Source organism: Lethenteron reissneri, chromosome 57 (genome assembly GCF_015708825.2).
Source record: "Lethenteron reissneri isolate LAM-NWPU_2019-01 chromosome 57, ASM1570882v1, whole genome shotgun sequence".
In the NCBI taxonomy this organism is placed as follows: Eukaryota; Metazoa; Chordata; class Hyperoartia; order Petromyzontiformes; family Petromyzontidae; genus Lethenteron; species Lethenteron reissneri.
The window spans coordinates 4725411-4749887 of NC_083835.1; the positions used below are offsets into that span (position 1 = coordinate 4725411).

General features: G+C 49.9%; 2 protein-coding genes across 2 annotated transcripts in view; one reads left to right on the top strand and one right to left on the bottom strand.

The window, feature by feature from the left end:
- Nucleotides 1-12988, bottom strand: part of SUCLA2 (succinate-CoA ligase ADP-forming subunit beta) — a 41328-nt gene extending 28340 nt beyond the window's left edge. Inside the window, exon 1 of the mRNA XM_061575134.1 lies at nucleotides 12872-12988. Coding sequence (XP_061431118.1) covers nucleotides 12872-12943 — 72 coding nt within the window. The 5' untranslated portion in view covers nucleotides 12944-12988. The remainder of the gene's footprint in view (nucleotides 1-12871) is intronic.
- Nucleotides 12989-14807: 1819 nt separating this feature from the next.
- Nucleotides 14808-24373, top strand: NUDT15 (nudix hydrolase 15). The gene is made up of 5 exons (XM_061575158.1): nucleotides 14808-14939; nucleotides 17614-17765; nucleotides 20073-20276; nucleotides 22546-22742; nucleotides 23570-24373. The coding sequence occupies exons 2-5, from the start codon at nucleotides 17680-17682 to the stop codon at nucleotides 23689-23691; spliced, it is 609 nt and encodes a 202-aa protein (XP_061431142.1). The 5' UTR covers nucleotides 14808-14939; nucleotides 17614-17679; the 3' UTR covers nucleotides 23692-24373.
- The last annotated feature ends 104 nt before the right edge of the window (nucleotides 24374-24477 follow it).

Consider the following 24477-nt stretch of genomic DNA (forward strand, 5'->3'; position numbering starts at 1 on the left):
ACTTTGTGGAAATTAATAAAATGTTTCTTTACAATGCACGCGGAGGGCTAATGCGTGAGCCAACCAACAGGGTGCGTGCGTGCGTGCCAATCCGGAATGGAAACATCTCTTTGTGCGTTGGCAGCGGTACCGGCTCTTTTTGGCTGCACTCCTGCTCCCTTAACTTACATCGAATCAATGTTCTAAAAAAGAATGTATCTAAACGTCCTCACAGCGCAAGGCGATGTGCTCACTCTACTTAGCTCATAATGTGACAAATGAAGCACAATCCTGACACCACCGCGCTTACCAAGTCCCGTCAGCGCGTTTATCCCTTAACCACAACCGGTTGCCGGGGGCACCACCGCCAGATGCCCTCATGCGCTCATCCTGGGTGTGCCGTTTGTTGCTGGCTGCACGGACGGCCGTTTCGGGCCTTTTTGAGGGTGGGTGAAGGGGGGGGGTTGTGCCAGGCAACCGTGAGAGAGAGAACAATAAAAAAAACTACAGATAATCTACATCTTGATTAGAAGCTTTCATGACTGCAGGAATCCATACTCTTTGGTTCTTTCGGTAAAGTCACGTAGGTAGAAAAATAATAGAATAAAATAAAAATAAAAATCACATATCACGACGTTTCGATCGCAACACAGCATGGAACTGCTGAAACGTGATTGCAGAAATTATTCTTTGGTTCTTTCGGTAAAGTCACGTAGAAAGAGAATAAATTAAATAAGTTAAATAATAATATTATTATTTAATTTCTTTTCTTTCTAAGTGACTTTCCCGAAAGAACCAAAGAGTAATAGATGATCTCTCTTCAACTTTTCCCTGTTTTTCACAGTCTTTGTCCGGTGTTATGCCAGGGTTTATCAGTCCGTGTTATCAGAATGAGGATATTATTTCTACTGGAGAAATCCGATGAGTTATAAAGTTATTTTTCACAGATGTCACAGTAGGGGCGTTGTAAGAACGTTACAGCAACAAACAGTACAAAGATTAAAGTAGTGCAAAGTACAAGAAGGCTAACCAAATCACCCAAACACACACACAAAACCATCCCCACTGAGGTATTAAATTATTTTTCTCAAGCGAACTATCCATAAATAATGTAGACATTTATAGCGCCAAAATAGTCCAAATAATCTCAATGCATTTTTCTAAATGTGGTAGGAAAAACCAGAGGACCCGGAGATGAATCCACGTGACCACGGGGAGAGAGAGAGACACGCAAACTCAATTTATACAGGCGTCAGGGTTGGGATCGAACCCCTGACTTTCGGCCAAAAATTAGAGCTCATCAAAGCTGTAATCCTATTAATCTTGGGTCATCCTTTCCTTCTCTCATGCCCTCCCAACCACTGCAGCTTTCATCTTCTTGGTTCTTTCGGTAAAGTCACGTAGAAGGGAAATAATAAAATAATAAAAATAAAACATAATAAAATACAATTCTCACGACGTTTCGGCCACAACGCAAGCAGCCATCCTCAGGTGAAGACCAGGTCTGCTTGCGTTGTGGCCGAAACGTCGTGAGAATTATTTTATGTTTTATTTTTATTATTTTATTATTTCCCTTCTACGTGACTTTACCGAAAGAACCAAGAAGATGAATCCCTGCAGTCACGAAAGCTTTAAATCGAAATTTACACTGCAGCTTTCTTTTATCCACGACTTGTCAACGATGCTTCCAGTTCTTCCCGCCGAGTCTTAGCGCTTTAAAAACTACTTTGAACAATTGCTTCACTCCGCTCCGAACGCCGTCGAGTAAGCCAAAAGCGTCTTCGCGTTGCGCCGTCGTCGTCACACCGAGCCAGTGGTGGAAATTCCACATTCCTGTGGCGGGGACATTGTATATCCATAAGTAAACCACTGCTAACTTACCGCAAATGATCAACCACAGGGTTGGGGCCCAGACCAAGATTTCAACTGCTGATTGTGAGCCAAGCGATCTTGTCACAGCGCCACATGGCCAGACACTGTCCATACAGGCATTTGTAAATCCAAAAATAATAATACTTTCATTTTAGATGTAGCGTCATTCATGCCAACAGCATCCCACAACGCTATACATTAATTTTATATACAAGGACCAAATCCCATATACAGTAATCCCTCGCCACTTCGCGGTTCAAGATTCGCGGCCTCAGTGCATCGCGAATTTTTCGAACTGATTTAAAGGCCTCATTATACCTGTGCAGTAACACCATCCTCATCATCATTCATCATCACATTCATCGAACTGCACAGGTCTGTCATCGTCGTCATTGTCATCGTCATCGTCGTCATTACTGGAGTCAAGTCTCAAGATACTACTGTCATTGGTGAGTGTAGAACACCATAATACGTATCGTATGAGAGAGAGAGAGAGTGAATGTATAATATTAAGGTTTTATAATTAAATAGATTTAAGTAAAATATATATATGAAGTATAAATATACATATTTGAAACATTCTGGTACCCACACACACATATACGGAAATTCCTAGGGGGCCAATCCTACTTCGCGGATTTTCACCTATCGCGAGGGGTTCCGGTCCCCATTAACCGCGATAAACGAGGGATCACTGTATACTCGGTTGGCTACGTACGGCGTGAAAGAATTCCAACACACATACACACACACGTACATACCAAGCAATTGAAAACCCTACTACCGAGCAAAATAAAAAAACGAATACGCAAATTAAAGAAATGGCACCAAAACAAAAAGCACAAACTACAAAGTTATCACAACAAATGCTGGACAAAAGCTTCCCCCACGCCGATTCGGCTCATGGGGGTGTGTTGGTCATACTTCCCCAGACAGGTCAGTGTGGGTTGGTGAAAGGGGGAAGATGGGATGTTAGAGATCGCTCGCTCCCGATGTTCACGGTGACCAGGCAATCGAACTCAATGTCGCCTGGATTCGTAACACAACCAATCCGCTGCACCATCGCTCCATTATCAGAATCAGAAAATTTATACTGGAAGAATCCAATGAGCTAAAAAGATATTTTTCAACGATGTCCAGTAGGGCACGGAGTAAGAATGTTACAACAGTACAACAACACGATGGTAGTACAAAGTACAAGAAAGGTAATCAAATCACCCAAACGCATGCAAATACAAACTAAACTATCCCCATCCTACCAGCCAAAGCCCACTGAGGTATGAACTTATTTCCCAGAAGCGACCTGGCCACAAATGATAGCTCAACAAAGTGGCCCATCGTTTGGACATTTATAGCACCTAAAACAGTCGAAATAATCACAATGTTTCTAGATGTGGAGGGGAAAACTGGAGGACCAGCAGGAAAAAATCCAAGCGACCGCGGGGAGAGAGACACGCAAACTCCCTGGCCTCCTGCAAGATGTGCATTCCTTTGAAATGTAAAAAAGAAAATCCGTGAAAGCTTCGATGAGTTTTGTTCACTGTAAACGGAAGTAAAATCTGAAGGGTGTCTTGTATGTATCGGGCAGGAGACCTACTTGGATGACCCCAAGATTTGTGTGCTTGCAAGAGACCGAGACATGTGCTCTCGGAACAAATCAACAAACAAAAAAAGCATGGCACACCCCAATTGAATGCCGCACAGAAGAGGAAAAAAAAGTAATTTTCTTGTGTAAGTCTTCACTTTTATTCCAAGTAAAAAAAATAGGCCTACAAATCACCGAAGCTCATTGTGTTTCATCTGTGCCGTGACCTGCCTAGTTTCTTTTCAAACTGGTAGAGGGTTTATAGCCGCCCCTGTGTGTGCACTTGGCTTAAAGCCACGGAGAAGAAAAAAACTAAACTTAGAGCTGAGGCCAGGCAGACTGGCTGGCTGGTCCGTAAAGAGAAGTGTGTCAAAGGTGAGCCACACAGCAATGCAATGCTAGCACATTCCTGCCAATCCACGGCCACCCTGACTGAACTGGAAAGCCAGTGGAGGACAACAGTTAATAAATTAGGCAAAAAAATGTTTTATCAATGCGCACACTATTGTTTGCACTCAAAAGTAGAAAATACGTCATTTTGATCCACAAAAATTCATCAAATTTGATGTGCTGATGAAAAATGGGTGGCTTCCTTTCGATGGGTTTAATTGTCTCCATGCAAGCCAGTCGATTTTATTCAGCACATAAAATTTGAATAATTCGGGGGTCAAAATATTTTTATTTATACTTTTGAGCGCAAATAAAAGTGTGTGTGCATAAAAAAAACTTGTTTTCTTATCTACATTTGAATGTTAATCTTGTAAAAAAATATTTGTATATTTACATATTCATTCTAAGATCTCAATCCAGACAATTATTATAGTCTGGATAATTCTAACATAATTGATATTGTGCAATAAAAAGTTAAGTAAAAAAAAACACACAGAGGCCCAGGATCGGCAGAGACCTGCACCGGTTCTTGAAATGAAATCTTGAATCATCACGAGAAACGATGATGACAAGTCCACGTACAAAATTTCAACATAATAATTCAAATGTATAACGTGCATTCTATCCTCGGATCCCAATGCGCAATGCATGAAAAGCAGGAAACAAAAGCAGAACCAGTGACAACAAACTAAACTAACGAGGGAAGGCCACTTTAAAGAGATGGGTTTTTTAAGCAGACTACAGTAAAACCTTGGAATGCGAGCAACTTGGTCTGCGAGTGTTTTGCAAGACAAGCAAAATTTTAAAATAAATATTAATTTGATAAACGAGCGAGGTCTTGCAATACGAGTAATACGTGTATACGCTTTGTCTGCCGAGCGTCACGTGATCACAACTGATATACGAGTGCTTTAGATTACAAACACGTGTCCGGAATGAATTATGCTCGCAATCCAAGGTTTTACTGTAGAATATATCTACCGTCTCTGATTGCCTGATTTCAAAGTGGGTGCCACGCTAACACAAGCAGACAACAACAGGGCAAGTTAAATAAAAGTGTTCAATAAAAAAAGCCTCGGTGCCGATGATAGCTCGAACGATCCCTCTCGCCCCAACGCGGCCTGCGATTTACGCCGCTAACGGCCAGGGAGTGTCGGGCAACCAAAGTAACAACGGTGGACATTTTTTTCGTTCGAATTCGGGTAAAAACGAAAAAAAACATTCCACGAGACGGTGGTGGTCCTCAATAAAACAACGTCACGCTGCGGTCTTTAAAGAGCTACCGCCTGCGGCTCCGGCGGTAGGTTGGCCACCCCTGAACCGCGGAATTACTCAACCTCCCTGTTGCCGACTCGCAGGGAACATGCCCGATGTTCTCACATCTCGGCAGCCAAGCCCCCCCGCATTATGTGCTTGTGTGCGCGACAGCGAGGGCATAACAGGTTAAATTTCGATTTAAAGCTTTCGTGACTGCAGGGATTCATCTTCTTGGTTCTTTCGGTAAAGTCACGTAGAATGGAAATAATAAAATATTAAAAATAAACACATAATAAAATAATTCTCACGACGTTTCGGCCACAACGCAAGCAGCCGTCCTGCTGCCGAAACGTCGTGAGAATTATTTTATTATGTGTTTATTTTTATTATTTTATTATTAATACCATTCTACGTGACTTTACCGAAAGAGCCAAGAAGAGGCATAACAGGTGTTATAGGGCACGGAGAGACGTGTGGGGGGGGGGGCATCGGAGGGCAGTGCAACGAAATCCGTCGTTGCACTGCGCTTCAAATGCTCGCGCGTCTATGCTCGTCGTTCTTGGCCAGCCTACTAAAAAAACCAGCGTGGCGAAGTATGGTCAATTTACCGCCACGACCCACGGGATCGTGGGGTGGGGGGTGGGGAGGAGACCTTCATCCAGCAGCGGATTGACACGCAACAAAAAGGAACCGTTAATCTACACGCACATTCATTAAACTGCGGCGCGTAAGCCGCTCTCCGTTGAACAAGCGCACGCAACAAGCCTGTTGTAACTATTGAGCCAATCAAGAAAGAAATATTTCAATCCTCCAGAAGACGACAGGGATAATAAAGCGGGCGTCGTACAATGGTCCCCATTCACACGGGCTCACGGCGGCAATGCAATGGGTCTGTGGCAATCCCACGCAGGGCGATCGTGCCATCGCTGACGTGTCGGCCAACCATAGGCCGAAGCTGCCCTCGGAGATGCATCGTGCAGCTTCGTGATAAATTCCAGTTCACGTCGGAGAGCAACGGCCACCTTGAGCAGCAACGTTTCTTGACCTACTTCAGCGAAGTGTCATCAAGCAGGACAGCGGAGGGGCCGGTGGGGGGGGTCTGTGTGGATGCAGCTTGGCGCCGGATGATTATCCGATGGGAGGATTTTTTGTTCCTGGTGACACCACCGATGGGTCAGGACGAATCGCTGTGAGGCACAATGCGAGACGCCCCTCGACTCTGCCGACGAGACCCACGAAGGTCAAAACCCGGGCCCACCGTTGCACGCGCGAAAATATATGCGGAGACAGAACAGAGTTCTGCTTTCATTAAATAGATACACGATAGACTGGAGTTGTTCCAATGCGTGTGTGTGTGACCGTCTAGTCCGCAGACTTCCCAAGGTCGTGACAGGCAACTGAAACAAAGCTCTCACAGAGCTAAATAGTCTGCTGCGGTAGTTGCCTGTGCCCTTGAAAGTACTTGAAGTACACGAAACTGAAGAAGGGTCATCACCCGAAACATTATCCGACTGCGCACGTTTCTATTATGGGGGCGGTGCGATCAGCGACGACGGCTGATGATGGCGAGGTGTTATCGGTCTGCGCTCTGCCCTGCGCAACTGTAATTCGCTCTCTTGCAGACAAACTGGTGGAGTGGCGGCATTGATTATAATCGATCCCTCGTGTGTGTGTGTGCGCGTGCGTGAGACTTGGTTCCCCGAAAGCCTGCCGAGAGCGAAAGTGGTCAGATTTTGACCAACGCAGAAGCAACAACTGTATTGGGTTGTCTGTGCCTGCGAACGTGTAGGTCCCAAGGTCATAGGGTCGAACAACTAAATGATATTTGCAGAAACTCAGAATAAAAACAATAATTCACTTGGCCTTTTTGTAAATTCACGGCCGAGCGAAGGGCTCCTGACAGCGTGCCAGGTCGTAAGGGCGATTTGACCATTCTTCAACTTGCTGGTCAAGTGTGGATTGGTTAAGATGGGGAGCACAGATACAGCGGCATAGAAGTACAACACAACAATGGATTTTTCTGCACCGCCCTCTGCTGTCCACGATGTAATCAGCCTATAACAACCCGCTGCACTTATATAAATACTCACCCGTCCAAGTAAAATCGAGGCTTAACCCTTGCAGGGCTTCTGGGATCTGGTGCATGCTGGGTAATTTGGTCATGGGTCAAACATACAACGTATAAAACATGTGAAATCATTTATTCTCACATACATTTGTCGATGCGCATATCGACACTGATGAACGGAAATGTTGCTATCACCCATAATATCATTATTTTACAGTTTTCATGTAAGAACTGGCAGTACGAATAATGCACTTTTCCCCCCCGAGGGCATATTCGGTGTGGAGTACACTGCAAAACGTACATATTTATTAAAAAACAATATTTATAGTACTTTGCCATGGAAAGCCTCACAAGGTTTACTACGTACATGTCCATCTGGCATTCTTAGTCAATGTTTTTAAGCAGCAGCAGCAGCATTTGTTCAAGGAGCAAATCTTGGACGAGTTTCAACTTTTCAGTCCCCTATTGTTTTGTAGCTTTTTTTGCAAGTGGCATGAAACCAGATTGCCCCTAAGAAAACAACCCAGACGAGGAAGGAACACTGCAGCTCCACACAAACGTGTGAGCAACCCGTACTTTGCCGAACTGCATCCTAAAGATACTTTGTGCGAGCTGTATCCAACACATGGTTTCGGCTTGACTTACCAATCCCGCAATTCCAAGTTGCTGGCATGCACCCTTCCACACCGTAACGTCATCTTCAGCTCCTCGGTAAACGTCGTTAAGACCCGATGTGTGCTTGCAGGGAATGCGTTATTTTATTGCTATATTGCTAGTCTAAATTTATCTCTGCCCAAACCGACAGCAGCCGATATTTTTTGTTATTATTACAAATCACGGCTTCTATCATCGCATGGTGATAATAACACATTCCTGCGGAGGGAGCTGGTAGGAACGTTGGGTTGCTCGCTTAATGGCCAGGGTCAACGGCGGCGTGGTGTATTCCGCAAATATGGCCGACTGTGAGGGCGGGCACAAGCCGGCGTGAGTAGGTTAAACGTTGAGTTTTATAAGGGCACCACGGGGTGACCAGCCCCTCCCCACCCAGCCCCACCCCTACCACCCCCCACCCAGCCCCACCCAGCCCCTCCCCACCCTCCCCACCCAGCCACTCCCCCACCCCTCCCATTTTTCGATGCACGACGGACGGACACAATAATCCCCTGTGGGCTGGTGTAACCAGGAGGTTCCTACCAGTAACAATAACACAATACCGCACAGCTATTCCTCGTTTAACGCGGTTGATGCGTTCCTGGCGAGTGCCGTGTTAAGCGAGGAATTGCCGAGTCACCGAATCACGTTTGCGTTATAAAAATCGGCCCGCAGTCATCCCGTGGCGGGACCAAGAAGTGAGATGAAGGTACCCCGCCACGTTACTGTATCATTCCGCGTTACTGCATCACCGTCCCGCTCAGCCGCGCAGCTCTAGAAAGTAGTTCGTCGTCGACTGCTGAGAAACCGCGATATAACGGTGCGCGGGCTTCACGTTATAACAGTGCGTGCGTTACGCATTATAGTGGCACACGTTCAGCGTTATAACGGTGCGCACGTCACACGTAGTGCAAAAAGTGTCCCCTTCACAGAAGAACCGCGTGAAAGCGAAGACGCGTTATAGTGTGAACACCGGCGCAGCGTTAAGCGAGGAACTACCGCATACGCAAACAAAGCGGACGTGGAAGGGTTGGCAGACTGCGTCACAATAGGCAGGAACAATTGCAGGCAGGAAAACCTCATTGCTCTATGGGCCCTTTCCCCAAAAATGTTAAGTTTCGTTTGAAATAATAATAAACACACAGATGCCACAGGGTGTGCCCAATTGGCAGTGCTTCTCTCCCTGCCAATTTATTGGGAGGCTGCTTCAATCCCCAGTCCTTGAATGTGCTAAGAACACACCTACATATTTTCGACGACCCGGCCGCAACACACGGATCAACTTCTTGTCTGTGCGTTTAGTTTGTTGTCATCCCACCCCCGGCACCTCCCAATTAACGTGGTTGGCTACGTACGTACGGTGGCGAAAGACGTTCAACATACATACACACACACATTCGACTGTAACAATTTCCCGATTTGGAAACTCTGGAAGACAAAAGTCACCTGGGCTCACGTGAGACAGAAAGCTACACAGAAGCCGATCCCAAGAGGATTCTAGAGCCACCAAGACAGCAGCCAACAAGAATGGGGCCCCCTTTAATCACTAATTAAGCGGCACTAAAGTACGTTGCGTAACTGCTACCTGTCACGCAACTAAAGCCTAAACTTTGTGCTTGTGCTGAAACTAACTCTACAGCTGCTGCCTGTAGGAATGGCTCCGCGTCATGATTATTATGCTTACCAGAGCTGCCAACAAAGTAGCTAAGCTGGCATGTACAGAAGTCCCCTAAAACCTAATCTGACTGGCACAAAGGTAAGCACACGGTGCCAGCGATGACTGACCTCTAAAAGCCTTGACATCGATCCAAACTACGCAGCAGCGTCCGCCAACAGACTTTCCAACAGGCTTTTACGAGGCGGTGCAGCGATTCGCACCGCACTTAATATTCTAGGCCTCACCTACAGGCCAGCAGACGAACTGACAAGAAATACTTTTAAACTCCGATTCACCAGCTGCTTCCAGGCAACGTTCAATATCAACCCATGCTACTGGCACCTGGCAGCCCCATGCATGCATCCTACGACTATCTTCAAGGGCCATTAATACGAGAAGTAACTCTTGCAGCAGCAGCAGGGATGACAGCTGCTGGTCAAGACTGGTGACGGAATGATAGCCAAAGGAGAAAAGACATCTAAGAGGACACCCACTGCAGAGAAGCAGCAATGATTATCACCTTGAACAGGAGTGAGACAGACTACTGCTGATGGCAGCAAGGCGAGCAGGCCAATGCACGTAGCGCTAGCGAAGCCATTTAAACTTAAATCTTCCCGTCGACAAGTCCTATTGCACCACGAATTATGTGCGTCCTGAACTTCTTTCGCACCGTACGTCACCAACCGTGCTAATCCGAGGTGATCACGCAGACCATCGGGGGCTATGTGACCCATACTCCACCAAACCTGGTCTGTGCGGGTTGAGTGAAGGCAGGCAGCATAGGAGGACGCGAGGGCATACGAGCCAAGACCCACACAAATGGAGCTTGCTGCAGCTCGGCACACAGATTGTTTTGCACGCCACGTAACGCCGCCACAGCCCAGGACGACCTGATATGCACGTCGATTGCCCATCCAAGCACAAGTCAGGCTCAAACACCCCGCACAGCGTCCGACGTTTGACTGAGTCTGGGCACAATCCGGCAAACCGAGCGGATGGATGACAGGAAAACATTCAACCTCACTGTGTGTGTGTGCGCGTGTGTAAACGGAGACCTTTAAACCACATAAAAACATTCCCTGCAGCATGCGAATCAAACTCAAGGACACCCCAATGCATATATAAAAATCACCACCGCCACCAAAAGTACGTCCAGGCGCATGCACTCAGTCACACGTACAAAGAGCCCCCCATGCAGCCTAACACGCAGGGGACAATTGTAATAATGTTATATTGTCCAGCACCTTTTAAACGCCTCGACGGAACACGAGGTGGGATGGGTGGGTGGATGCGTGGATGGGAGGGTGCATGGATGGGTGGGTGCGTGGGTGGGTGAATGGGTGGGTGAATGGGTGAATGCGTGGGTGGGTGAGTGTGTGGGTGGGTGAATGCGTGGGTGGGTGTGTGGGTGAGTCTGTGGGTGAGTGGGTGGGTGAGTGGGTGCGTCAGTGGGTGCGTGGGTGGGTGCGTGGGTGGGTGAGTAAGGGGTTGCGTGGGTGGGTGAGGGGTTGAGTGGGTGGGTGAGGGGTTGAGTGGGTGGGTGAGTGAGTGGGTGAGTGAGTGGGTGAGTGGGTGAGTGAGTGGGTGTGTGAGTGAGTGAGTGGGTGGGTGAGTGAGTGGAAGGGTGAGTGGAAGGGCGAGTGAGTTGAAGGGTTGAGTGGGTGAGTGAGTGGGTGGGTGAGTGAGTGGGTGGGTGAGTGAGTGGGTGAGTGAGTGAGTGGGTGAGTGAGTGAATGGGTGGAAGGGTGAGTGGAAGGGTGAGTGAGTGGAAGGGTGAGTGAGTGGAAGGGTGAGTGAGTGGGTGGCCAGAACCACGCCCGGGGTGGCCTTTCATCTCTCCCAAGTGCTGGATTTACACCCCCCCCACCAACCCCCCCCGGTACTAATCTAGGGCTGAGCGGACCTAGATGACCACGCAGCACCGGGCCGGATATCGCAACTCGCAACTTCGTTATCCGTGGCCAGCAATATGAATGCCGGGGTCGCCGGGTGCACAAAAACCACGGTGCCAAATCTGCCCGCAACAAATATTACCACAAAGTGTACACACAAACACGACCAAGGAGACACAGGCCCCAGTTCAGATTTAAATCACCGGGTTGCCGGGTTCATGGCGCAGCTGATAACCACCATCGCTTCCCCATAACCCTACACGCACACAAAGACAAAGGATCGCCCCCCCCCTGTATAGGCTGTAATAGACTGTAGGGGCAAGTGCTGTTAGCGAGCACCTATGAAAGGCGGCACGGCACACGAGGGGGTGGGTGGCCTGCACCACGCCCAGCCGCCTTTGTCTCCCCAGTGGCGATGTTTACTACAAAACGCACCAGGTACTCCCCCATTAAAAAACACACTCAAGTGGCACATGCTTATACACACACGGTGACACACTCGCTCAAACACACAGTGACACACACACACACACACAGTGACACACACTCACTCACACAGTGACACACACTCACTCACACACAGTGACACACACTCACTCACACAGTGACACACACTCACTCACACAGTGACACTGACACACCGACACTGACACACTCACACTGTGACACACACTCACTCACTGACACACTCACACACTAACACGGTGACATTGACACTCACTCACACGGTGACATTGACACTCACTCACACACTCACACGGTGACATTGACACTCACTCACACACTGACACTCACACACACAGACACTCACACACTGACACACACACACTGACACACCGACACTGACACACTCACACACTGACATTCACTCACACACTGACACACACAATGACACACACTCACACGGACACATTCACACACTGACACACTCACACACACCGACATCGACACATACTAACCACAGCTGCTGCTTGCTCCATATAAACGCAACACAAATCGCAATGCAACGGTAGCGACATCACCCAACACAACAACAGTGATCAGTCACCACACACAGACAAATACACACACCACACACACAAACACACACACCACACACACACACAGACAAACACACACATAGACATACACACACAAACACACCACACCACACCACACACACACAAACACACACAGACAAACACACACCACACAAACACACACACAGACAAACACACAAACACAGACAAACACACACCACACAAACACACACACAGACAAACACACCACACCACACACAAACACACCACACACAACCACACACAGACAAACACACCCCACTAACACACACCACACGGTTTAGCAGCAGCGCCGCCGCCGCCGCGATGACCTCTCTGCAACCCTCACAGGGCACGGCTGTGCGCCACTGCCAAACTCCCCCCACCACCACCACCATCGCTCCCCTCAACACACACAGAGAGACATTTATAGAGTAGCGAGTTTAAACTCTTTTTGCTTGTTGCTGTTGATGTTGTCGTTACCTTGGCGCCACTTTGAAACGCTCCTCTGCCGGCAACGCAAGTCGCGACCTGCCTCAGCACGGCGGCCGCCATCTTCCAGGGCTGGAGGCTTGTGGGAGGACCGCGTTTTTGTGGTAATTCTCGCAGCGATCTTCTCGATTTGGTAGAGAGATTCTTTTTCCGGAAGAGGTAGAGATTTTTTATTCCAGAAGAGGTAGAAGACTGCCTGCTACATAATCTAAAGGAAGAATTCCAGAAGAGGTAGAGAGATTCTTATTCCGGAAGAGGTAGAGATATTTTTATTCCAAAAGAGGTAGAGATATTCTAATTCCGGAAAAGGTAGAGATTTTAATTCCGGAAGAGGTAGATATTTTAATTCCAGAAGAGGTAGAGAGATCCTGATTCCAGAAGAGGTAGAGAGATTCTAGTGGGAGGACCAGTTTTTGTGATGATTCTCGCAGCGATCTTCTCGATTTGGTAGAGATATTCTTATTCCAGAAGAGGTAGAGTGAAGGGAAATAATACAAATAAAAAATATAAAACAATATTTTTTTTTATTCTTGCTGTGGATTTCACACCTGGTGATGATTGCTTGTGTTGCAGTCGAAACGTCGTGAGGATTTTTATTGTTTTATATTTTAATTATTTTATTATTTCCCTTCTACGTGACTTTACCGAAAGAACCAAGAATATGAATCCCTGCAGTCACGAAAGCTTTAAATCAAGATTTCGTTTCTGTTAATTCGCAGGACGATCTTCTCGATTTAGTAGAGCAGAGATTATCATACCAGAAGAGGTGGTAACACTGCTTTCCTACACCATCCGAAAGCAGAGATTCTGGAAGAGGTAGATGACTAGATTTGAAGCTTTCGTGACTGCAAGGATTCATACTCTTAGGTTTTTTCGGTAAAGTCACGTAGGTCTGTCATTCAGACTGTCTTCTCGACAGACCTGCTCTCCACCTGAGGACGGCTGCTTGCGTTGTGGCCGAAACGTCGTGAGAATTATTTTATTATGTTTTATTTTTATTATTTTATTATTTCCATTTTACGTGACTTTACCGAAAGAACCAAGAAGATGAATCCCTGCAGTCACGAAAGCTTTAAATCGAAAGATATTTGGGAACTTTATATTTATTTATTCCGGAAGTTGATCGCCCCCCTCCCCTCCCCCCCTCCCCTCCCCCCTTCCCCCCTCCCCTCCCCCCTTCCCCCCTCCCCCCTCCCCTCCCCCCTCCCCTCCCCCCTTCCCCCCTCCCCTCCCCCGTCTCCCTTCCCCCCTCCCCTCCCCCTCCCCTCCCCCCTTCCCTCCCCCCTCCCCCTTTCGTCTCCCCTCCCCCTTTCGTCTCCCCTCCCCCCTCCCCTCCCTCCCCCTCCCCTCCCCCTTCCCCCTCCCCCTCCCCTCCCCCCTTCCCCCTCCCCCTTCCCTCCCCCCTCTTCTCCCCCCTCCCCTCCCCCTCCCCTCCCCCCTCCCCCCTCCCCTCCCCCCCCCCTCCTCTCCCCCCTCCCCCCCCCTCTCCCCTCCCCCTCCCCTCTCCCCTCCCCCCTCCCCTCTCCCCCCTCCCCCCTCCCCTCCCCCCTTCCCTCCCCCCTCTTCTCTCCCCCCTCCCCTCCCCCTTCCCTCCCCCCTCCCCTCCCCTCTCCCCTCCCCTCCCCCCTCCCCTCTCTCCCCTCCCCCCCTCCCCCCTCCCCTCCCCCCTTCCCTCCCCCTCCCCTCTCCCCTCCCCTCCCCCCTCCCCTCTCTCCCCTCCCCCCTCCCCTCTCCCCCCTCCCCCCTTCCCTCCCCCCTCCCCTCCCCCCTCCCCTCCCATCTCCCCTCCCCCCTCCCCTCTCCCCTCCCCTCCCCCCAGCTAAACCGATAGGAGACGCGACGAGCGTCTACCGGTTTCGGCAGAGAGAGAGAGAGAGGGAGAGAGGGGGGAGGAGGGATTTTACTTCCCGGTCTGAGCGCGTGGCCACGTGGCCTGATGGTGACCCGAGGCAGACGTGTCTCGTGAGCACGAGAGGCCCCCCAAGTGCCTCGCGAGGGCCGTGGGGGCTTGAACTGGACGCGAAACGTTGGACGCGATCGATTAAAAGATCGACGGAGGGTGGGTGGTAGGGGGTGGGTGGTGGATGGTGGCGGGTGGTAGGGGGGGTGGAGGGTGGTAGGGGGGGTTAGAGGGTGGTGGGGGTGGTGGGTGGTAGGGGGGGGTGGTGGGTGGTAGGGGGTGGTGGTGGGGGGGTAGGGTGGTGGGTGGTGGATGGTGGTGGGTGGTAGGGGGGGTGGTGGTGGGTGGTAGGGGGTGGTGGTGGGGGGGGTAGGGTGGTGGGTGGTGGATGGTGGCGGGTGGTAGGGGGTGGTGGTGGGGGGGGGTAGGGTGGTGGGTGGTGGATGGTGGTGGGTGGTAGGGGGGTGGTGGGTGGTAGGGGGGGTGGGTGTGGGTGGTAGGGGGTGATGGTGAGTGGTGGTAGGGGGTGGTGGTGGTGGGTGGTAGGTGGTAGGGGGGTGGGTGGTAGGGGGGGTGGGTGTGGGTGGTATGGGGGGTGAGTGTGGGTGGTAGGGGGGAGTGGTGGTGGGTGGTAGGGGGGGGGTGGTGGGTGGTAGGGGGGGGTGGTGGTGAGTGGTAGGGGGGGTGTAGGGGGTGGTAGGTGGGTGGTAGGGGGTGGTGGTGGGTAGGGGGGGGGGGTGGTGGTGGGTAGGGGGGGGTGGTGGTGGGTGGTAGGGGGTGGGTGGTGGGTGGTAGGGTGGTGGGTGGTAGGGGGTGGTGGTGGGTGTATATTTGGAGTTTGCGTGTCTCTCATCATCACGGTGGTTAGAAGACGTTAACGACCTCGCCTGGTGTACAGGAGGTCGTGGGTTTGATCCTGACCCTGACGCCTGCTGCTGCTGTATATTTGACATTTGTGACGATGTGTGACGAAGGGGGGGGGGGGGGGTTGAGAAATGTGACGTCACATCAAAATGCGCAACTTTAAATATAGAATTGTTATAACAACACTGATTGTTATAACAACACTCCTACAACATCAATTAATTAAATAGACTTTTTAATAAATGTTTTCTCCGACTACATCAGAGTGCAGCGCCACATTAAATACGCACTACAATGACAATAGTTTAAAGCGATTTGAAGCATATTTTATTTTCCTTCCATACTCTTAAGAGTATTTGGCTGTGATAAGTCACTTTGCTGAGCTATCATTTAGGGAAAGGTCGTTTCTGAAAAAGGAGCTGTAATTTATCTTCTTGGTTCTTTCGGTAAAGTCACGTAGAAGGGAAATAATAAAATAATAAAAATTAAACATAATAAAATACAATTCTCACGACGTTTCGGCCACAACGCAAGCAGCTGTCCTCAGGTGAAGAACAGGTCTGTCGGAAAGACAGCGTCTGAATGAAACACCACCAGGCTTGGAGCGACTATTTCAGCTGGGTTGGAGGGTGAAGAGCGCCTTGACAAAAGAATTTGCATATCAAGAGGAATTTAGCATATTTATGGAAAATGCAGATATGGGATTAGTCATTACTTGTGGAATGCGTGGGAGGTGGGTGGGGGGGTTTCAAAGTCATAATATGCCCGTGCATTACGCAGGATTAGCAGCATCAAAGGGAGGGAGTAAGGTTAGCATTAATAATCGAAATTTGAGCTGTAATTTGTTTTAATGTCTTTAAATTGTATTATTTCTTCCTTCCAGCCTGCACTGCGGTGTTGCTGTCAATTCTCCCAAGTGTCCCCAGCCCTCTGCCAACACAAGTCCACCGGTCAATGCTTCATTTTTGTTAAGCGTCTGAATAAGTTAACCTCGCTGTTTAGCTTTAAAAACAAAATCATGCTCGCAACCGGGTACCCGATACCCATATCCTACCCGATACCCGGCTACCCGTACCCGGCCAGGTACGGGTAGCCGTTTGCGACCCTGGTGCGGCCGGGTACGGGTACGGGTAGGCCGTGAGTCACTGGTGAGTAACTGTTTGTCACTCATTTCCCAACGTCTTGTCTCTTCTCACAGTTCAAGTTCCTAGAATCAACCCACCCGCGCCTGCAACATGGCTTCATCCCAGAGGTCGCAATCAGGTACCCGATACCCGCACCCTACCCGTACCCGGCCGGGTACGTGTAGGGTACGGGTACGGGTAGGGTACGGGTACCCGTTTGCGACCCTGGTGCGGCCGGGTACGAGTAAGGAATCAAACCCCGTTTGGGACCTCTGTCCACACCACTATCAAACGCAATTCCTTTACCGTGTTGTGATTTTGCTGCGTCTGAATGGACACGCGCATTAGATTGGTTCACTGATTCTTTTGCAGGGCCTTTCATTTGACCTTGCAGCAATGGACAGCTGCTGTTGGGTTTTGTGGCCACCAACGTGAATTGCACAGCGCAGCAACTTTTAATCATAGCGTGGGTGAGCACCCACTGAGCATGCACCGAACACATGTTTAGGGTTCTTGGGATTCGGTAGGAATGCCTGGGGCCACATCTGAGCCAAATTGAGCCACCAGGTCACGAGGTTAAACAACACTCATCCCAACCTGCTGAATACACACGGTGTGAAAATCAAACATCTTTCTGATGTTTGATTTAATTGAGCGGTATTTTACATTTGAATGTTTTTAGAATGTTGTGAATAGGAATCAGTGTTTCCGCCAATTGTACCCCTCTTGCGTGCCGTGCCGTGCCGTGCCGGCCTTCGTAGGTGCTCGCTAACAGCACTTGCTCCAACAGTCTGTTAAGGCTACACGGGGGATCTTTGTCTGTTTTTGTGTGTTTCTCTTTCCAGGACGTGTGAACGCCGAGTTGTGCAGAGTAGAGACGCCGGGGGAAACGGACCGCGCTTGTGATCGCGATGTCGGCGATTCTCACTCCAACTTCTCAGCGCTGTCTTCGCGCTTTCTCCCGCCTCGTGATCAATCCCGCAGCGTGGAAGAGTCAGTGAGTTCAAGAATCCTCAGTGGGCTGCGTTGGGCCATCTCATGTATTTTCAGTTTGAAATGTGGTGCATTGCCCTTTGATCAAATTAGAATCGTGATTTATACATGAGGAATCCGATTAGCTATGCAGCTCTTCTTCACAAATGTCCAGTCGGGGCGGGTAAGAACGTTGCAACAACCAACAGTTACATAATCACGATAGCAGTGCAAAGCACAAGAAAGGTAAACAAATCGCCCAAACCCAAATACAATAAAACCTTGGATTGCGAGTAACTTGGCCTGCGAGTGTTTTGCAAGACGAGCAATTTTTAAAAAATAAATATTAATTTGATAAACGAGCGAGGTCTTGCAATACGAGTAGTATGTGTATACGCTTTGTCTGCCGAGCGTCACGTGATCACAACTGATGTACGAATGCTTTGGATTACAAACACGTTTCTGGAACGAATTATGCTCGCAATCCAAGGTTTTACTGTACAACTAAACCATCCCCATCCTACCAGGCCAAAGCCCACCGAGGCATGAACTTATTTTTCAGAAGCGACCTGACCACGAATGATAGCTCAACGAAGTGGCTTATCACGTGGGAATGTATTGGAGCAAAATCATCTCAATGCATGTTTCAAAATGTGGAGGTGGGGGATAGTGCCTGGATAGTGCTTGGAATGGGTGACCCCACCGCAGAGGTCGCAAATGGGTTTTGATTCCTTACCCGTACCCGTACCCGGCCGCACCAGGGTCGCAAACGGGTACCCGTACCCTACCCGTACCCGGCCGGGGTACGGGTAGGGTACGGGTATCGGGTACCTGATTGCGACCTCTGGGATGAAGCCATGTTGCAGGCGCGGGTGGGTTGATTCTAGGAACTTGAATTGTGAGAAGAGACAAGACGTTGGGAAATGAGTGACAAACAGTTACTCACCAGTGACTCACGGCCTACCCGTACCCGTACCCGGCCGCACCATGGTCGCAAACGGGTACCCGTACCCGGCCGGGTACGGGTAGCCGGGTATCGGGTAGGGTACGGGTATCGGGTACCCGGTTTGGACCTCTGCCCCACCGTGCATTACACAGATTGTGAGCGAATGCTGTGGGGCCACCTGGTGGGCAGAAGTCGTACACAGCAGCCGAAATCAATTGCACTGAAAACGCCACGTGGCTCGCTGGCTTCAACGCACACTGTCCAGCTTTGTGAAGTACGGTTACATATTACGCCGGTCTTTGGCGCATGGTGGTCGTCTGTCCTAAACACTCGTCCAGGCTCCGTCCGCCTTAGCGACTGATATCCGGGGTGATGGATCGCGTGCATCGTTGGTGAAAGGTTCATCGTCTCCGTGTGGACACTGCGATTGCAGGCAGTACAGCAGAATATATTGTTGTACTGTGATTCTACGCTCCCACCGACGGACACTGACCAGCCTGGTGAAGTATGGTTAAATACCCCCCCCCTCCCCCACCACGACCAACACGTTGTGTGGGGTGACGCTCATCCAACAGTGGATTGACAAAAAACACAGCTGTACATTCTAGATTTGAAGCTTTCGTGACTGCAAGGATTCATACTCTTAGTTCTTTCGGTAAAGTCACGTAGGTAAAAAAATGAAATAAAAATTAATAAAACAATAAAATCACGACGTTTCGGAGGCAACACAAATCCCACCTGATGACGGAAACTTGTGTTGCCTCCGAAACGTCGTGATTTAATTTTTTTATTAATTTCAATTTAATTTTTTTACCTACGTGACTTTACCGAAAGAACTAAGAGTGAACAGCTGTACATGTACAATGGGAAGTAAACAGTGGTCAAAAATATGGGCAGACTGGTCCCCACCATGGCAATGTGGAATTTCCACCACTGGCTTTGCGCTGCCATCATCCGTGACCAACTGCCGCATTGCCCGTTGGGAGGATGGAGAGACACCGTAAGTTTTTGATGGAAGCTTGCACGGCACAGGAGGCCACGGCACTAATTTTAGGTCCAACTCAACAAACGGGAGCGCCACATTTAGATACCACTTGGCACCGCCGTTATGCGTAGTTGCCAGGAGTATAACCCTGAACACTGTCTCGACACTTCCACACGAATATCACGTGCCCTCTTCACCCAGTTCGTTGCTGTGACTTGCCGATTCACGCCCCACTGGACGCCTGTGAATTAAAGGGGATTTCATAGCTTTGTCGGATTCCTCCAGCCAGTCTGAATAACGATTCCGATTCGGGGTTCCCGCGGTCCATTCACCCAACAACTTTTGTTATTGTTTGGCGTAGAGTCACAGCGTACTGTCGATGTGTGTGCTTGCGCGTCTAGGAAGCCGGGGCCGAGCCGACCCTTGAAAAGCGCCGTCTCTGCCTACTACCGGCACCACCACCACCACCACGAGCGCCGCCCCGGTGTGGGCGTGATGGTCGTGGTGCACAGCGCCCTGCGCCCCGGCTGTGTGCTGCTGGGACGCCGCAAGACCGGCCCTGGCGCCGGTCTCTACCAGCTTCCTGGCGGATACCTGGAGTTTGGGTAACGGAGCGGCGTACGGACCACGCGAGTGGGGTCCGAATACATAAACTCGTTACATACGTGAACTCTCGGTTTAAAGCTTTCGTGACTGCAGGGATTCATCTTCTTGGTTCTTTCGGTAAAGTCACGTAGAATGGAAATAATAAAATTAAAAAAATAAAACATAATAAAATAATTCTCACGACGTTTCGGCCACAACGCAAGCAGCCGTCCTCAGGTGGCGAACAGGTCTGTCGAGAAGACAGTCTGAATGACATACCCCAGGCTTGGAGCATCTTAGAGTCGCGGCATCTCTTCAGAAAGGTGAGAGACTCGATTAGCTGAGCCTTCTTATTTCGTGACTGCAGGGATTCATATCATATCCCTGCAGTCACGAAAGCTTTAAATCGAAATTTAACCGCCACTATGGGGTGGGATTCCACAAAACTTTAAGATCTTTCAACAAACTCCGAAATAAGAAGGCTCAGCTAATCGAGTCTCTCACCTTTCTGAAGAGATGCCGCGACTCTAAGACGCTCCAAGCCTGGGGTGTGTCATTCAGACTCTGTCTTCTCGACAGACATGTTCTCCACCCGAGGACGGCTGCTTGCGTTGTGCCCGAAACGTCGTGAGAATTATTTAATGTTTTATTTTTATTATTTCCATTCTACGTGACTTTACCGAAAGAACCAAGAAGATACGTGAACTCGTCTTGTTTAGAACTGCTGTTTGTGTTTAGTTGTCCTTCCCCCACACCTCGGATGAGCACGGTTGGCTACGCACGGCGCAAAATAAGTTCAGCATACGTATGTAATAACACGCTGGAGACGGCTTGTAGAATCGGTCCTTTTATTTCACTTCCTTTGCAGTTCACAAACACTCCCCGTTGCTGGCAGGCAATGGGAAGCGGGCAGACAGCCACCAGAGACCCACCACCACGTGGCACCCGGAACCCCACTCGCGCGTGGCCTCTCCCTCTCTTAATTCCGTGTCTGACCACGTGTCTCTCCTCTCTCCCCTTATTTAACGCCTGGGTCACGTGGTACACTCCAGCCAATCCTCAATAGCCATCAACTCCCGGTACCACGCCCCCGACTTGTCTTCCCATTGGCTGAGGCCAAGACCACCGAAACCAATCAGCGAGCTGACATCCCGTGATCACGCCGAGGCCATGCTCCCAGGCTCTCCCCCCATTGGCTGTAAAGCGGGACCGGCAAAGCCGATCACCACGTGAATCTGACATAGGCTCTTATTACACGTACATAGTGGCCATACAGCCCAATCTCCTAACCCCGTATTGTAAAGCAGTGTAGTCTGCGTTCCTTCATCGTAGGAGGAACAGCAAAACGACATGAACTCTCTATCCTGAAGCCCTCCCATTGTGGCTTGGAGACATCGACTTTGGCATTTAGCTCCCGAACATATTGCTATCATATGCAACAATAGAGTTTGAATGGCTTGTGGGTGTCCGTGTTATCAGTGTTTTACGGAAGCATGTGGGATGCTTATTATAGTTGTACCGGGGAGTTGTCCGTCCGTCCGTCTCCGGAGACTTCTCATGTTCATTTCCACGAAAAGTAAAAAATACTGAATCATAATGAAACTGATTGTAAGTAAACTATTAAACTATAAACTATTTGTATTTTACCAGGTAAGGCCCACTGAGCTATATAGCTCTTTTTCAAAAGCAGCCTGGCCACAAATGATATCATGTGGAAATGTATAGCCTTCAAATACTCTAAACACGTGTTTCTAAACGTGGAGGGAAAAACCAGAGAGCCCGGAGAAAAATCCACGCGACCGCGGGAAGAACACGCAAACTCAAAATACGCAGGTGTCAGTGTCGGGATCGATCCCACAACCTCCTGTACACCAGGTGAGGTATTTAACATCTCCTAGCCACCGCGATGATGATAAGAGACACGCACATTTAAATATACAGCAGGTGTCAGGGTCCGGATCGATCCCACAACCTCCTGTACACCAGGCGAGGTAGTTAACATCTCCTAGCCACCGCGATGATGATAAGAGACATGCACACTTAAAATATACAGCAGGTGTCAGGGTCCGGATCGATCCCACAACCTCCTGTACACCATGTGAGGTATTTAACATCTCCTAGCCACCGCGATGATGATAAGAGACACGCACACTTAAAATATACAGCAGGTGTCAGGGTCCGGATCGATCCCACGACCTCCTGGACACCATGCGAGGTAGTTAACATCTCCTAGCCACTGCGGCGCCCTGCATTCTTTTCTTCTTCCCCACCCCGTGTCCCCTCGGCCAGCGAGGAGTGGGAGGAGTGCGCGAGGCGGGAGGCGCTGGAGGAGACGGGACTGCACGTGTGCGACGTGCGCTTCTCCACCGTCGTCAACTCCGTGCGCCGGCACGAGGGCAGCCACTTCGTCACCATCTTCATGCGGGCCGCCGTGGATCTCGCGTTCCGGCAGGAGCCACAGAACGTGGAGCCACACAAGAACGAGGGTGAGGCGCGGGGGCAGTGGCCGGTGTGGCTCGGCGGATTAGCGCCCCGTGCCGGCAGCGCTGAGATTCTGGGTTCGATTCTAGGTTTAATTCTGGGTTTCCGCCACCCGTGCATAAGCTGAGTTCTCAATGGTAGTTTATGGTCTCAGCCCGGTCACCGTACATCAGAGGTCGCAATCGGGTACCCGATACCCGTACCCTACCCGATACCCGGCTACCCGTACCCGGCTGGGTACGGGTAGCCGGGTACCCGTTTACGACCCTGGTGCGGCCGGGTACGGGTACGGGTAGGCCGTGAGTCACTGGTGACTAACCGTTTGTCACTCATTTCCCAAAGTCTTGTCTCTTTTCACAATTCAAGTTCCTAGAATCAACCCACCCGCGCCTGCAACATGACTACATTCCAGAGGTCGCAATCGGGTACCCGATACCCGTACCCTACCCGATACCCGGCTACCCGTACCCGGCCGGGTATCGGGTACGGGTACCCTACCTGATACCCGGCCGGGTACGGGTACGGGTACCCGTTTGCGACCCTGGTGTGGCCGGGTACGGGTAAGGAATCAAAACCCGTTTGCGACCTCTGCCGTACATACATACGTTGCAGAATTCATACTCAAGGACTCTAGGATATTTCCCGCACATCAGCCGGTAACTGGTTCCAGGTATTGTATGTTGAACTTTTTTCCCACCGTACGTAAGCGAGCACGCTAATCGGAGCTACAGCAGATCACCGTGGACTGCGGATCGTAGACGGAGCTGGCTACGATGACCGTGATGGCGTAGATGATGACGATGCTGGTGGTGCCGCCTCTTGGGTCATACAGCTTGGGTGTGGACGCCGTGGGAGGAGCTGCCTCCGCCAAGTCAACTTTTCTGGGCCCTGTCCGTTGCCAAGCGGCAGGGGTACCACCCGTTCCGGGACCCAGAGGCACCGGCTGGAACGTGACCGCGAGCCTGGGCCACGCTGAGAATGGCGGTGGTTATGAGTGGGACCGCATGCATAAGAAGAAAACGGACTTCCCACCAAGCTGAGGCCAAAATGCCAGGATACCAGCGAGATGAACACCGCCCATATAAAATGCACTGTGATAACGACACGCAGTATACAATGTATTTTAAATGCACTAGGAATGCATTCGCGAAGCGCACGTGTGTTAAATACACTCGCGAGTATGTTACGCGATTTATGTATATTGAAATCGTGAGAATACATTATAGAGTGTGCAAGTGTACGTTAAGTGTAATCGAATGGCATGTATCATTTTTTTGGTGGGAGAGGGGGGGGGGCTAATTATCTCTTGTAGATATTCTGCATTCTCATTCACGGAGCGCCGTTCATGGCAACCCAATGCTGAATCAGGGCCTCGGGTTATTTGGACATACTTCGCCATGCCGATCAGTACGGAAGCTATGAAGGGAGACAGCATAGACCGGGGCGCATAGCGTATAGGACGATAAATTGATTTTTCTGCACTGCTATTTTCTGACCACCGTGGATGGAGTGCCACAGCTTTTGGCAATGGTTCTTAACTTTTACTGCAGCCTTGCACCTCTTTGGTTCTCAATCGTACAGAAATGTTTCATGTTAATTAGTACACAGGTTTGATGAAACAAAGTAGTTATACTTACGTGCCCGTGTTTAATTTGTATTTCGATTTTACCTTCTAAAAGTCTGGCCATGCCTCGCACCACCAGGGGCTGCTTGCACCCTAGGTTAAGAGCCTACTGGCCT

What these genes read in the sequence shown, in the direction of transcription:
- NUDT15 (XM_061575158.1), top strand. Translation starts at nt 17,680, where the DNA reads ATGTCGGCGATTCTCACTCCAACTTCTCAGCGCTGTCTTCGCGCTTTC. An exon ending in CCCGCAGCGTGGAAGAGTCA is followed by an intron (nt 17,766 to 20,072) that starts GTGAGTTCAAGA and finishes TTGCGCGTCTAG; the next exon opens with GAAGCCGGGGCCGAGCCGAC. An exon ending in GGCGGATACCTGGAGTTTGG is followed by an intron (nt 20,277 to 22,545) that starts GTAACGGAGCGG and finishes CCCCTCGGCCAG; the next exon opens with CGAGGAGTGGGAGGAGTGCG.